The sequence below is a fragment of the Trachurus japonicus genome, chromosome 16 (assembly GCF_045865225.1).
Source record: "Trachurus japonicus isolate A0001 chromosome 16, Traja_1.0".
NCBI classification, from domain to species: Eukaryota; Metazoa; Chordata; class Actinopteri; order Carangiformes; family Carangidae; genus Trachurus; species Trachurus japonicus.
This window is the reverse complement of record NC_140922.1, coordinates 1,534,349-1,550,911: the sequence shown is the minus strand read 5'-3', so window position 1 is coordinate 1,550,911 and position 16,563 is coordinate 1,534,349. Positions and strand designations below refer to the sequence as shown.

General features: G+C 39.9%; 1 protein-coding gene across 13 annotated transcripts in view; it reads right to left on the bottom strand.

Moving 5' to 3' along the window:
* Positions 1-16,563, bottom strand: part of adgrb1a (adhesion G protein-coupled receptor B1a) — a 226,568-nt gene that overhangs the window by 13,384 nt on the left and 196,621 nt on the right. For 4 of the 13 annotated variants that reach the window (XM_085803413.1, XM_085803407.1, XM_085803414.1 and 1 more), the window contains 5 exons: positions 13,964-14,049; positions 7,052-7,150; positions 2,612-2,783; positions 657-752; positions 533-572 (listed from right to left, as the gene is read on the bottom strand). In XM_085803413.1, coding sequence (XP_085659539.1) covers positions 533-572; positions 657-752; positions 2,612-2,783; positions 7,052-7,150; positions 13,964-14,049 — 493 coding nt within the window. Of the gene's footprint in view, positions 1-532; positions 573-656; positions 753-2,611; positions 2,784-7,051; positions 7,151-12,404; positions 12,465-13,963; positions 14,050-16,563 lie in introns of all 13 variants that reach the window. The other 9 variants (XM_085803411.1, XM_085803410.1, XM_085803416.1 and 6 more) reach the window with 3 other exon arrangements.

The following is a 16,563-nucleotide window of genomic DNA, read 5'->3' as shown; positions in this document are numbered from 1 at the left end:
TTCATTCTTTTGCCTCTCTTTCTCACCCCTGGACCTAACACACATCACCAGGACTGTCTTCTCTCTCTGTTCTCTTCTGTCTGTGCCTCAATAGCTTCTCTGATCCAGATGCTTTTCTTGATATCCTGTCTCTGGAGATAATCAGATTTTCACTCCCAGCAGATATCAGAGCAGAGCATGTATCTGATGCAGCACTGTCGGGAGGGGACTTAATTATATAGCTGCAGTGTAGGAGAGACTCTGACAGGCCTATTTATCTGCATATAACTGCTCGGCACACGTTCGTCCCACTCCCATCAGCCCGGGCTAAACTGTGTTATGCTGCAGTAATGTTGTAATACACAAGTGCAGAGCTGAGAGAGGAGGGGGGGTGGGGGGGTATGCCTCACATCTGTTACAGCAAAGTGGTGGAATCTGAAGCAGTGGAAGCACAGACACGAGGCACAAAGAGACATCTGTAGCTGCCGTCCCCAAAGTCGAATCAAACGCACACAGAAACGCAAAATGAGGCTCGGCGGGCCCGGATGCTCACCTGATCTGCAAGCCATGTCCACGTCTTTCTCAAAGTCGGTCTGAGGATAGAGAACAGTCATTATTGGATCGACTCGCTGCCAATATGTGACAAAAAACAGCGCCAAACGTATTCATGTTCATACCATGAGCTGAGCGTGGCCATTCTGGAAGGATCCTCCTGAATCGCCGTTGGTGTCTTCCTGCCGGTCCACCACACGACACTTGACTGCCTCCTGGACCTACAACAAACCATGACAACACAGATGATGTCATGCTCGTATACTGTACATACAAATAATATAAATACTAGGGATGCACCGATCCGATATAAAGACCAGATAGCGGCCCAGATATTGACCAAATAGCTTGATCGGGTATCAGATCAGGCTGATCCATGATGCCTGTCTTTTCACTTCACTGTGCACTACATCACATGTCAGCAAAACACATGTTTTTACAAAGTTTGTAAAATAATGTTAACATTATTATCTCATAGCGTGGTGAATGTGCAGGTCACAACTTGTCCACCAGAGCGTTTTGGAGTTGTTGGGTTGTGTATTTAGTTTGATGAGGTAAACGTAGAAATCCCATGAGCCTCTGTTGTGTTAGCTGAGCAGCTTGCGTCTCTGCTCCGCTGATCTAAAAACAGCTTGCGCCGACAATTAAACTTAAGGAACCTACTCCTAAAACTATAGGGATTATGGCAATAGGCCAATTTGCCAAAATGTTGAAATATCACTTTAAGGAGGGTCATGGGCATCTGCACCTTTGTATCCCCACCTAGTACCTCATCACAGAACTTCAACTTCTTTTGTTTCGGGGGGGGATTTGAGCTGGTGGTGATGGAGAATCATCTGCTAATTCTCCTCAGTTTCACTTTGCTCAGTTATTGTAGATGGGACTAAACACTTTATGTTTCACATTAAAAGTCTTCTGGCAGCCCACGAGCCAATTCTCTTTTAATGTGAAACATCAGCAGGAAGTGTAGAGTTTCAATAAAAGTAGTTCAGCGTCAGGTAAAATTGCAAAGTAGAAGAGACTGAACGAGTACTGCAGAGTGATAAAGAGAACATGACTCTATTATACTGATGAAATTAAGAGTGAAAATGTACATTGTATTGAATTTAGCAGTCTGAGGCTAGGAGCTGTAGGAGAAGTGTGTGTGTGTGTGTGTGTGGGGGGGGGGGGGGTATTTTACCTGGACATCCTGATGGAAAACAGCATGTGACTGTCTGCCTCCTGCACTCAGCCTAGTTTCACAATACATCCCTCTTTATTCAGACCTGTGACTTCTGACTGCCAAGGTCTAATCAGTTTGTCCCTGAGGCCGAGTGAATGTTTTACCAAATTTGAGGAAACTCTGAGTTATTGTCGCAAATAGACAATGAGGTAGTGGTATGAAAATAAATAATAAATGCTGGGTAGATATTTATATGAGTTATAATGGTATGTACATTGTATGGTTTACATGTCTATATAGTATGTATATATATATATATATATATATATATATATATGTGAATAGTTATAATGGTATGTACATTGTATGGTTGTATATATATATGAATAACATGGCCATTCATAATCTGCTGGTAAATATTAAAGGTAGGGTTGGAAATCCTTTTTTTTTGAACAGGGTCCGTCCTCTTCCCATTTCGTACAAATTTGACGAACCGGGAAGAGGAGCTTCGAGAAGCTTCCGCTACAAAACAAGCTTGAAATATAGACTTATCTAATTTTTTTCCGGACAATTTCGCATTTCGGGGCTTCAATACAAGACAGACATTACATACGAGCAGCATTGAGGTATTTGGATGTTTTTTGATGTGTCTTTTTGTTACAAAGACAGTTGGTATCCATTTGCAACCGTTATATGGACATGCAGTGCTATGCCGAGACCCCCTGTAACTCAGAGAAGCCACGGATAACTCTGAAACTTCTCCCAGCCCTTAGTCCACATGAGGGTGAGTAGATAATGAGTGAAATTTCAATTTTGGGTGAACTATCCCTTTAAGTCTGGCCTCTACAACTGATCAACCCTGCGCAATCTGGATTGAGGAGGACGTAAATCTCTGAGGTCAGGGGTCATGTGACGTACCTCTCTGCGCAGGATGCAGTGCACCATGACGATGACAAAGCCTTCCAGTGAGTCAAAGACGGCGAACAGGATCTGGAAGAGCGCCGAGCGCCGGTCGGTGATGGCGAGCACCGCCGACATCCATGTGAGGGCCAGGAGAGGCAAAACCACACAGGAGCTCCACAGTGACGCCCTGCAGGACGGGAGGGGAATGACAGTCAGGGACAGCACGGACAGACCTCTGTCAACATGACACACACTGATGTAAGACATTACATTACATGTTTTTCCATTAGCTATGATCACTAGTCTTCTATACAAATCAATCCCAAGACATAAAAAGGTTAAATTAAAAAAAGGTCTTTAACACAATCTTTAACCTGTATCCTTTATGCTCTAAATAACTGCCCACGCTGTTAGCATAGTGTTAGCAGCCTTCAACTCAAACCATGCATAAGTACATAACATCACCACAAAGAATTATGTTACTCCCACAAACAAAAACATACATCCATTATCTGCAGATAGTATATATGTTCATAATTCACATATATTACATGCATGTATGTTTTAAGATGGTTCAAGTCAAACCATAAGAGGATATAGTGCCACAGGAGAGAGAGGAGGAGCGAGGGTGAGCAGTGGGGGAAAAAACGAGTGTAATGAGGCTGAAACAGAATGCAAAGACAAACGGAAGAGGCAGAGCGGAGGAGGACAGAGACAGAGAGAGAGAGTCTGGAGAAGTGTCGTTCCCCCTGCCCATGTTTGCCTGACTCGTCCTATTTGTTCTAATGCGCACATCAGGAGTAGACAACAACAATAAACACCTCTCAGTGTCGGGGTCATCCAATTACGTCTCTATTAGACTGATATCAACAATTGTTTTCACTTAGGCACATCCCAGAGGTGGAAAAAAAAAACTAGTAATTTAATATTTCACTGTTTTCAATTGCTTTTTTCCAACAAGTGCTAAGCAGCTGTAAGCAGATGTAACTTCCTGGATTGAGAAGTGTTAGGCTTTTACTTTTACTGCTGTGCAGAATCTATCCAGTGTGACCTGCATACTGCCTGTAGTTTAGCACAGAACGATGATTACACAACTAATAAAAAAAATAAAATAACAAAATAAAAAAAACACCTTAACCTGAATCTTAGGAAAAAGCTAAAATTCTATCTATTACATTTCTGTTTCTCCAGTTATTTGAGGGTCTATTGTACAGAGTGCAGGTCTAAGCAGGTGTGAAGTGAGAGGACACACAGAGCTTATGCTGCATTCATTCACACGAAAATATCATTTTCTGATTTTAAACTGAACATCCAAATAATCATGACTCATGTATGAGGCAAGTAAGCACGTGTTTCCTGCAAGGCATTACTAATCAAGCAATGATGACACAGCCACTACAAGTCATGCACTAACAGAGATGTAATGGGCAGAAATACCAATAATAAAAAAAATCATATATAACATAAAACAAATACTGTCTGGATAACACTGCTGCTAGACAAAGTGTTTAGAACTATAACTAATGCCTGTAATACATCAGGGCCTGTCAGACACACCACATATTCTAATGCACATCATGTGCTGCGTGCAAATAAATTATTCTGCAAAAAGAAAACACCAGACAAAACTGATAAAGTAAAAACTTGAATGACCTCCCTCTAAAATGTCATTAGGTACAACAACAATCAGCATTAATAATCCTGCACTACTTAATTAAATGTGCTTTGTTACTTTCCACCTCTGGTATTAATATGGTTGAGACATATGTGCTGATGCTGCACCCATGATATGAACCCTTGTGCAGAGTCCACTCTGCCCACAGTGACACTCTGGTGGACACACTCAGTACCTCGACAGTAGTTTTTGCATAAAACTGATCCCCATTAAAAACACTACAAGTCAGCACACATTAATCAGTTATTTTCAGTCTGGACCTCCATCATTTGACTGGAGACACATGGTGTTACATTTGCACTCATGTCAACCTGTTAGCAATAATTAGGATTCTATGTTTTTTTTTGTTTCCCATGATATTATAACAACTGGTGAGCCATGTCAACACAAGCTACATGTCTAACATGTGGTGGGTAAGGTATTGATGTTGGCTGAGCCAGATAGAAGACAATCAATACAGGACTAATTAAAGCTTGTTTGTACAGTAGAGGCTGACATGTGATGGTGGAACCTGTGGACCATGATGAAACAAAACAAGTCTGACTATTGTATTGAGATCTCTTCTTATTTAGGAAGAGATCCTGTTGTCTGGATAAAATAATGAGGTTGGTAATAATACAATAATAACATAAATATTTAAAAGTGCTGTTTGTTGCATTTAGTGGATGTGGATTGTGTTATCAGAGTCTTTTCAGGATTAGAGCAAAAATTAGTTTAATTTGACAAAGACCAGAGGTCTTAACATCATGACAAAAGTCACTTTTGACGGAACCAAAAGAAACATTATTTGAACATTTTAAAATGTTTCCAATTGTATTTTGTTTTGTCAGTCTCTCCAGAAAAACACGATCATGCGATCGCATAATTCAGTGCATAATCAGCCAAAGTCCACATATGTCAGGACTTTTGTTGCATGAATCGCAGATTTCCGCGCAAAATGCGTGAAATATGCAGAGCTCACATGATTTCATGATCTCTGCATTTCTGTTGAAAAAAGTTACATATATGTTTACATAAAGTTGAAAAATGTTGCATGTTTACTTCACACAGGAGAAGCCATTTTCCCCGTTGCCTTGGGAACGTTATTAAGTGATGCAATTATGTGGCGTTAAATGTTACTGCCTCACAAAAGAAACTAAATGAAACTGTGTGTGTGGGAGAAAGAATAAAACATAGCCAATGATCAACTATGATGATGCTTATGTTTTACAATAAATGATTAAATATTGAATTGTTTAAGTGACTGGGACAGAAAGATGTAATGTCAGTGACAGCTCAAAAGATACAAAAGTGAGAACAGGGTGTTAGAAGAATCACTTGTGTTTCTCTTTTTCATCAAATCACAATGTTTTTCCAGCTACCCACAATGTCATCACATAAAATTGCACAAAAACCCTGCATTGTATTTTTTAGGAAAACCCGATGCAAAATCAAGAATTATGCATCGGGTTAGATTATTATTATTAATCACAAAAAAAACCAGCATTTTTCTGGAAGGACTGTTTTGTGCATAATATCTGGGGGGAAAAACTTGGAAATGGATGCAATAATATTTGGACATCATCAAAAGTTACCAAGATAGAACTTCAAAAAAGTATTTAAATTTGTTGTGTATAATTTTTAGACATGCCCATATTGTTTAGATATTAAATAATACACAGGAATGGCAGAGTAATGCTGTATGGGGGGAAAAAATAAAAATCATACTGTGATATGAATCATGATTTCAGTTGGAATGGTCACTTTATATTTAGTTTCAACTGAGAATAAAAAAGATTGATGATGTGACTTTTTGTTTCATTTGTGTTTGGAGATTATAGCTTAGAATATCTCCGTAGCAACACAACATTTCATCTTTAGTCAGACATGTAACAAGACGACCATATTGGATTGAATTTGGATTCACTATTCAGCCCTCCATGGCAAAGGACAAGGTCGTTTACAACAAAAGCTGTAGGACAGCCACAGAGCTGGAAAACTCTTAGTTTTAATGAGTAAAAGTGTTTCCAATTGCACTTTGATGAAAAATGAAACAGGGTGTGGACTAAAAGTGACAAGAGCAGAGTATAAATCCTCACATTACCCAACTGGAGGATCTGCTGCAGTGCTTTGTGGGTGAATTCTTACACATTTTAATCCTTGGAGAAGTAATAAACACTGGCCTGAAACTAAATGAATATGTGTGATGGACGACGCTGCCTCAGCAGGCTCACACCCCTCAGCATGAAAACTGTGTATTAGTCGTTAGGTCGCAGCTTTTCAAAACAATAAGTAGCTGTTTAGAGGCGGTGGAGACAATTACCCTCAACCGTCCTGATCAGATTCTATTGGTATGAGTGGAAAATGAAAGTCCAGGCTGAAAATAATGACCCATCTTGGCATCCATAGATCATAACAACACACACAAGCAAACACAAACTGAGACAATAAAAGTGCTCGATGTCCTCTCTGCATACAGAGCCACAGCCTTCTCAATCTGCTCTAATATTCATTTTGGGACAAACACACACACACACAAACACAAACACACTCTTATTCAATCATCAATCACATATGCAAAATTATTATTTACACATGAGACAGTTAACACAGTTTGTTTTCAGGAGCAGCAAATAAGCTTCAGGAGCCTCTCATTCTCTGCCAGGGCACCAGGGAGAAGAACAAATGACAGAGGGGTAAAAGGTCAGAGAAACTAACAGGAGAGGGAGGAGAGGGAGGCGAACAGTAGAGGAGAGAACAGAGGCAAGAAGAGTTAAGGAAAAATAATTAGCGGGACTAACATGGCGTTACTGGTAGCTGTGGTGGAAACGTCAGCCGAAGAGATAACTCCGCACTTGGCACATTTGAGCGTCATATTGTACAGTGGCACTGTCATCTGACTGCAAAGTCAAATTAACACGCTGTAACATACACAAACAGATACAGATGCACCTATACACAGACTCGCAGAGATGCGCGTGCGCAACGCGAGCACACACACACACAGAGAACAGTCACGCAAAAAAAACAGTGAGTCACAGGGTTTCTCGCACAATCTCTCTCTCAGGGCTGCGGTCCAGCTCGGAGTCTGGTGTGTGTGTGTGTGTGTGTGTGTGGTTCTGGGGAGAACTGATGTCTGGTTTCTTCACAAACAACTAGTTTGATGGCCTAGAGGAGGTAGAACCCCTCATCACCCCTGCTCATCTCTATCTGTACTGCTTCTGATCAGCAACGCAAAGACTAACACACTCCACAAGCACACGCACAAGCAACAGGTTCTGTCTGTCGTTACACTCCACAGCCGTCACTGAGGGAAAGCCCAAAGCTTTACACAACACTCAGTAGCTGTAGGATTCCCTGTCCTCCCTTATATGCTGCAGACCATGAAAGGCTAACCAGTTTTGGTTGCCTAGCAGCCTTAACAACTGCAACACACAACACGAAAAACTCGATCCTTTGAGGTCCCTGGTTTAAACACTTGTGCTGTACTGAACTGTAACACTATACTGAACACTGTCATTATCAAGCTCTCTCTAAATAGTGTGCTATGATTCAGACTAGAACAGCTAATGTGTTGCTGGAGTGAATTCAATAACTCAATTTTGTAAAATCATCACTTTGCGACATGAGCATATTTGGTTTCCTTTGTATCCATCTATTAGAATCTATTCACTTCACACTTCACTGTTGTTTTCTATTCTAGATCAGCTCAACTAACCTTGATATCTGTCACCAGCCTGACTGTCCTTGTGTTTCTAAATTTTCATAAAAACAAACAGAAGCTTTAGGGAAGAAAATATCTACAAAACATAAAAGTGACTGTAAATCTATAAGTAAGATTAAAGCAATAGTTCAACATTTTGGCCAATTCACCTATTGCCATAATCCCTATAGTCTTAGGAGTAGGTTTATTACCTTTAATTGTTGGTGCAAGCTGTTTTTTGATCAGGGGGGCAGAGAAGCAAGCTGCTCAGCTAACGCAACAGAGGCGCACGGTACTTTCACCTTTGCCTCATCAAACTCATCAAATACACAATCCAACAACTCCAAAACGCTCTGGTGGAGAAGTTGTGACCTGCACATTCACCACACTATGAAATACTAACGTATAATTACATAACATTATGACACATGAAGCAAATACTTGCGTTTTTGATGTCACTCAGCAGCCGTGTCTGGAATGTAGTTCCGGCTATGGATTTGCCTCGAAAACAACTCTGTCTCCCAATGTTATGTTATTATTTCATAGCGTGGTGAATGTGAAGGAACTTGTCCATGTGTGTTTTGTAGTTGTTGGATTGTGTATTTGATGAGTTGAGATGAGGGAAAAGCAAGGCTCACGTCTCTGCCCCGCTGATCTAAAAACAGCTTGCTACGACAATTAAAGGTAATGAACCTACTCTTATGACTATTATGGATTATGGCAATAGGGAAATTTGCCAAAATGTTTCTTCAGCACTGAAATGCATACAAATTTTTTTGTAGAGACAAATACCTCTGGAACCAGAAGCTCCCACAACTTCATAACTCACTTGAATAAATATGAAAAACGAGAGAGACGCCAAAGCCTGAAATTCTCTGTTGATTTACTAGAACACTGAAGCATTTAATAACAGCATTGGTTCATTTCCAGCTATGACTCACATTTTAGTCTTCCAGCATATAATTCTCCCAAAACTTCCCCAAACAGGTCTTCATTTATTACTGTATCTCTCAACTGCTGTTGCTCGACCAAGACTGACTACAAGACTGCAGATATTGACAGGTAATAACAAACTCATCTGTTACCATATGGCTCTCTGCTAAACTACAATTAAAGTGGAGGAGGTGAAGGGATCGATTCTTGTAGCCTCTGGAAGCCTGGATTAAAAATCACATAATGGAAGAAATTCAATTTCAAGTAAAAGGGCAATACAAGTGCTAAATGCACACTGTGGGCAATGATATTAAAAAGCAATCTACACTTGAAATACAACACCTTTTCACCAGACTTATGGACCAAGAGGCAAAAGGTGGGTGTGGAGGGTCGGGTGAGCTACAGACAGCTAAATAAATATCTAATATAGACTAGCATCACATTGATTGGCTGAAAACTGCTCCTCAAGTCAAACATAAACCTCCTTCTATAAGCTTTATTATAGCTTTTATCAGTTTATTAGCCTATTGTTAGCTATATACATAATAAACAAGACTTCCTTAGGTACTGACAATCATGGGAAAACAGCTAATGATGAAAATACTTAATTGAGAGTGGAAAATAAAGGCTAAGACACACAAACTCCAACCAAGAGAGACGTAAACCACTTGACAAGAGTTTCTATCACTGTTGTGTTTTAGTTCCTCCTCTGGTCAGCTACATCTCAGACTGGAGGCAATGAGTCACTATCAGAAAATGATGGGATGGAACAAGACTAGCTGGTTAGCATGCTAGCTTCAGTAGAAGAAAAGACATGATCAAGACAAGAGTTAACATCTGTGTTTGTTTCTCACCTCTAAAGAAAGATGTTGGTGAGTAAATGAATGAAGTTTGATGCTAAACTCACAGCTGGTAGATAAACAGCTGTCAATGCATTCTCTGAATTCGGTGCACTTTTTTCCCTAAGGTTTACCTCAAAGATTTAATAAAAAAGAAAAAGAAAAAAAGCATTGTTTTTTTTTTGTGCATTTTAAGGCCATAAATTGATAGATCCATGTGTCTTTGGACTATAAAACAAAAAAACAAACAAAAAGAAACTTGTTAAATTCATGGGTTGCTAAGGAATAGATGGCAGACACATTTATATATGTCCCCATCGACCAGAATCACTTTTTCATTAAATCTAAAACAAATAAAAATAGCTGTTAATCAAATTTGTGTTAATATAAAAATATTCCCGACTACTTTAACCAAAACAATACAAAATCTAGAAAAAAAATAAAAATAATGAAATAGCAATATTTTATCATGTCCCCCAGTTTTAACACCATACCAATTCCCACGTTTTAAAAATAATGGTTCAGTTCAACATCCTCAGCATTGAGGAAGTGATGTCACAACATACTGTAAAGAGAAGAACATGTTAGCATCTTTTCTTACATATATTTCATAGTCTTTATTGTGAGATTGGCAGCGTCAAGCTCAACCTTTCAAATCCATAATAACAATCATGTTGAAAAATACTATAATTTCATGATTTCCTCAAGTCATGTGATGCCACATGCCTCGGCTAATTAAGGATATTTGTCTACTTTCATTGTTACAGGGTTGAACGTTTTTATTAAAAATCAGACACCCCAAAGTGCACCGAATTCAGAGAATCACCCACTAAATAACAATAACAAAGCCTACTATAAAAATAGCTAATTTAACTTTAGCTTCTCATTGACAAGCCTAATATATGGTTACGATCTATAAACACACAAGAAACAAATCCCTCCCTGTCTGCTCTCATTTTCTCTGAGCATTAGCCTCTAATTTGGGGGGAAAGGAGAGTCGACAATGAAGAGGGAGATCCAGCAGTGAGCCCCGTCTCTGAGGTGAGAGCTGACCTGCCCAGTGCAGATGCTGCTGCGTGCTTAATTAGATGTTGCATAAATTAATTAGCTTCATTAAACATGTTTTGAATTTGAACCTTGGGAAACACACACAAGAGGGGGTGAGTCTGGGGGGGAGTGTTAGGATGGAACCAAAGGGTAAAGAAGTTATTCCTCTTTCCTTTTTTTTTTTTTGTCCACCACAGGCAAAACTACAAAAACAGCCACATCACTGCAAGGTCAGCACAAACGATAAAATCTAATTTCAAACCAGCAAGATCAAATTCAGGCGACTAACAACCAACGCCTGAGCAGCCGCAGGATCCACCGTTCAGATTTGTCTTCTAAACTCGCCATGACCCAAGAATATGCTTCAGAGAGACTGGGACCGCAAACTGTGAGCAGGACACAGAGGAAAAGACACGGTCAAAGGGAGAACTGGATCTCATAAAAACCATTGACCTCATGTCCTAGGATGATCGAAGTACAAGTGGAATGATAAATTAGCTTTGACTTAAAGAAATAGAGGGGGATGCACTCTGCGCGAGGCTTAGCTGCTAACAACACTAGCACTTCTGACAGAACTTTAGATTGTTCAAGTTGCACTGCAGGTAATGAGGGCGTCATCGATTTTGAACCCTAAATACGGTATTGACAGAACACGACTTAAGCTGGTTGGGCATCTTACCAGGAAACCTCTCTGTGTGGTGCACTGTGCCAAAAGACTGGCTGCACACATTCAAGTGCAAACCCTGAATCAAAAATGTATGACAAAATACTCTCAACTCCAGGTCCACTGACTCATTTTTTTGATATATTTTAAATGTTGGTCATGTAATAGCAAGTTCAGATCTGAGTCCTGCAGCAGGACACCCCACTGTGTTGACAACAACCACCAAAGTTATGTGGCCTTCGTATTCGTTGCCATTTTTGGATTAGCCAGAAAGTAGGCGGAGTCAGCCGCTGCCAAGATGTCAGTGGTGGAGCAGCCTGTCTTTACTGTACAAACAGTCTATAGCATGGCTACTCCTAGTTTGATTAATGAGTTTCCTGGTCTTTGTTAGATATGAATGTCCATCATGAACCTTAAAATGAGATTGTTGATTACTGAGTAGCAGTGGAGAACAATGGTATCTGAGCTTGGGCCACAATAAATAACCAAACAACCACCTGGGGAGAGCATCTTAAACTGAATGCCTAGGGCATAAAGTTGAACCAAACCCGACTGGTCCTTCCTGTCAGACACTAGTGTTTCTATGAGTTACTCCCATCAGTCGCACAGAACATGCAATACAGACTACCGTACTAACCTTGCACACACACATTCCAACAGCATTCAAGAAAACAGAAAATATTAATGACACTGCAACTACCAGTTTGTTATTGTTGAGGAAAAAGGTCACTGTTTTTCTAAAAGCATTCCAGAAACAGTCAGAACCTGAGGCGGTAATGGGTTAAGTCTACCAGCTAAGAGGAGGTAGCATAAATTGCAAGGTCAACAGTGAAATAGTGAGGTAAATAGGCAGGAAATAATAGTAAGCCAATCAGAGGTGCTTGCTAGAGGATTCAGCAAGTTTGGTGATGGGCAGGGCTGGTAGCCATACATTAAGAAGAGGGTGGGATGGGCAGGTATTTTTTTACCCAATCACTGATGACATGGGAGGGGGCTTCTGAGACTGATGTTTTCCTGATTGGAGAGCCCTGAGTGAGAGAGAGGGGATTCTGTGCAAACTCAAACATGACATTTCAAACAGCAAAACAAGTACAGTTGAAACAGAGAAATCATTGGAGAAAGCACACATTTTCAGAGAGAGAGAAAGAAAATAACATTTGAATGCACCAACAATGCCAATGGAGACAAAAGAGTCTGCTGGTAAAGAGGAGCAGGGTGCAACAGGACAGATACGCCTTAGAACATTTTACACTACACTCATTTTTAATGTCAGCAGTTTCATGCATTCTTACAAGTTAGTTGTAATCATTTGAAATATATTCTTGCTATGAAGCCCAAACACGAGTGACAGCATTTTCTATTTAGTGTGGCATTCATTTGAGCATCTCTTAAACTTGGTTTCCACTGTGTGCAGCTATATGCTGGTTTTTAGTCAATATCTTCAACTGTGCCATTCATTTAACCTTTTATCATTCCAATCTACAATAATGTGGGTACTTTAAATTTAATATTCTACATTCCCTGACTCGTGTTTCCAACTGTTGCATTGGACTGGAAGTCTACCTACCCTTGGACAAACCTAATAACAATGTGTCCCTTCATGCTAATACATAAGAGGGGGGTATTTATAATTGATGATGATGTCAATGGTCAGACTACCTGTTCTCTAGATGTGCACACTGTCCAATTTTCAATTCATTTTTTTTTTTACAGAGGGGTCTCATCATACCATATAATTCACTGGTATTATATTCCATCCTATCTCCATGACTTCATTGAGCTCTGAATTACAGTAGCTCAATAATTGTAATAAAATATGTATGACATCCTGGGTTTTATTTCTACACTTCTGTTCATCGCTTCTATTGGTTATGAGAACGCTGTATTTTCCAAAGTAGGTGCTGAGATCTTTTTTGGCCCATCAGAGCGTAATCTCAGCACCTACTTTGTAGAGTACAGTGCTATAACCAACACTGGTGAGGTCTTACCCTGCTTCCCTTTACTAGAAACAACCAAACAGGAGAAAAAAAAAGACATGGATGGATTTACAGAGCTTTACATTGATAGCAACACCTGAAACAAAGAGCAGCTGGAGGAAAATGCAACATATTTGAAACTTAAAGACAGCAATGAAATGAGTCATCATCTTGCTCAGTCTGTGCAGGACCAATAACCAGACACCCTTCCCCACATCTTTCTTGTTCTTTATTATCTCTAATTCAGAACCACTGATCATTGTCCTAGTCTGTATGAGAAAACACAGTCTTTTGGTCTCTTATCGCATTTTTTTTTTTGATTAAATTAGAAACATTTCTCTTTCATCTGTTTTTGTTATTTTCTTCTCACCCTCCTGGTGTTAAAAAAAACAAAGTGTTTATCTTCAGCCAATTTGACAAAAGTCTGGAAGGGTGGGCTAGGTTGATATGAGGTAAAGAGGCAATAACTGCCCTCGTCTTTCTCCCTATAGCTAAGCCATCAGACTGGTTATAGGTCGCTGTGTAAAATGGATGTGTGGTATAAGGCATACCCCGCCCTCTCCTTTAGTTTCATATCAGTAATGCCGTCTTTGGACACCAGTTTGTTAAAAACGAGAATCCCAATAACCATGTTAACCTGTCAAAGAGAAGAGGCACAGGATTAAAGCAGACCAGAGACAGTTTCATCACTTCACAGCATGCAGCACTGTTCTGATGATGATGATGGATAATCATGACGATGACACACACACACCTCCTCACACAGCTGTACTTACTGTAGGTTCTGCATTGTAAATACTACGACTTAAATGATCGAGACAAACATTTCCCAGGCACTCGATGAAGCGTCAGAAGTACAAACTAGTTGAAGAGATGGATTGTTAACACATATATTAATTTTTCAATGTAGACAGTGCGCTGAAAAAAGAAATCATACATAAAATATGAGCTGTGTGAAATCAAAGGCGGGGGAGGGGGAGAGGGAAGGGAAGGGGGGTGGGGGTGTCCTTGACTGTGGTAATTCCTACAATTTTTTGCGCTTTGAGGGATGGTCTATTAAAACGTCTTGTGCGGGCCGCTCTGAGCCGGCCTCCAGTGAGGCTGCCAATTGGAGCAGTAGCCTATCCCTTTATAAAAGAAGCAGCTTGTGTAGAGGAGAGACACAAAACCAAGCCGTTCACCCGTAGGCAGGGAAGAAACACCAGGAAGTGAATCAGTGAAACCGTAGCTAATGGATTTGATTAGTGACACAAGGACACAGTGTCAGTGCAGAGTGTGCTCTGCCAGGATTCCTGCCTGGGATTCACCTCAGCTGTAGGTTGAACATGAGGGGAGCTGAGCTATACAGTTGTATGCAAAGGTTTAGTATATAGGCAAACAATGTCATCTTTGGATTTTTGAACTGATAATGAGCAATAAAAACGGGGGATATTATGTTGCTACTTTGCTTTGTTTTAGTTCAAGAACAAAAAAATAATAGGAATCAAAAAATGTTCAAACAAGGAACACTTTGTGGACTCTCAATTAGAGATGCTGTTTGGAGAGGGACGTAGCAGATATAAAAACAGAGTAAAACTCAAAGGCACTCTCTTTAAATCAATAAAATGCCTTTAGCCTATTTATCTGGCATTGTCACAATGACATCAAATAACTCTGACGCGTTTCCATGTCTTTTCTGTGAATCTTTGTTACCTCTGAGGTGGATCAAGGTCATGACCTTTGCAGGGGTTGGTTGGTGCCCACACCCACTCTGGGTCACAGTGACCAAGTGGAAGCTTTTCATTGGTAGAACACCAAGACAAAAGAACCTGGTGTCTTTGAAATATCTGTTTGACTCCCTGATGAAGGCTTGATGCTGAAACGCATCAGAGTTATTTTTAATATGACACTGTGACAATGACATTTTATTGATTTAGAGAGAGTACCTTGGAGCTCTCTGTTTTAAAAAAAAGAATACAAATAAGTAATGAAACAGTAGCCATGTCGCTAAGCCAGTAATCGAAGGAGCTCTTAGTAAGTTTTGCTATTGCTGATGTTAGCATTAATTGGTCTGTTTAGACCAATTAAGACCAAAGACTTGCACTACAGTTAGTTTGTTAGCTTCTTCTTGAGCTTCTGGACCTGCAGCACACTGCAACTGCTCACAGGCTGTGATCAGATTGTGGTTCAGAGCTTTTGTTTCCATGTTGGACAAGCTCTGTGTTGTACCATAGTTTGTATCCAGCTTGCTAGCTGATTAGCATGCTAACTCTGGTAGCAGAGAAGCAGTGATAGAAACTGAAAGGATGGGGCGGTGCGTGGCGCAGTGGGTAGAGCGGCCGCCCCATGTAGAGGCTACAGTCCTCGCCGCAGGCGTCCCCGGTTCGAATCCCGCGTCGGGCAGACCTTTCCTGCGTGTCATTCCCCCTCTCTCTGCCTCCCCATTTCCTGTCTATCTCTACTGTCATCACTATCAAATAAAGGCAAAAAGCCGAAAAATATACTTTAAAAAAAAAAAGAAACTGAAAGGATACTGGGGTTGTTTTCCATCTGACGGCGAGTAAAGCAGTGAAGATTCTTCTAAAGTGTAAACAGCTGTTGATGCTAACATCTATAGCAAAACGTACCAATAGCCTCCATGAAGTTCATGAACTAAAACAGTCATTTTGCATACAACCGTCCATAAATGAATGTCATGACTGGGATGATGATTGGGAACATTTGAAAACATGAATTACATTCATATAAAGACTATGTATGAATAGAAGTTTAGTGTGTTTTATGGTGTTACAATATATATATGTTCCAAATCATCTTACACTATAGTTATGTTTATGACATTTATTAATGCTAATTTAATTGGACTAATTATGTTTAAGCTATCAATATATGATTTTAACAAACACCTGCCTGCCAACTGGATGCTTGTTATCACAGATTTATCATAAACATGTTATTGATCAATTTTCCACATTAGGTTCTTGAACATTAATCGATAAACACAACCAGAGTTACAGAATTTCTTAATAATAATAATAATAATAATAATAATAATAATAATAATATGAAGAAGAAGAAGAAGAAGAAGAAGAAGAAGAAGAGGAGCAGGAGGAGGAGGCAGGGTAGAGAGAAGTCAATAAGAAGACTCACGGAGGCAAGGAGGAAAGGAAGG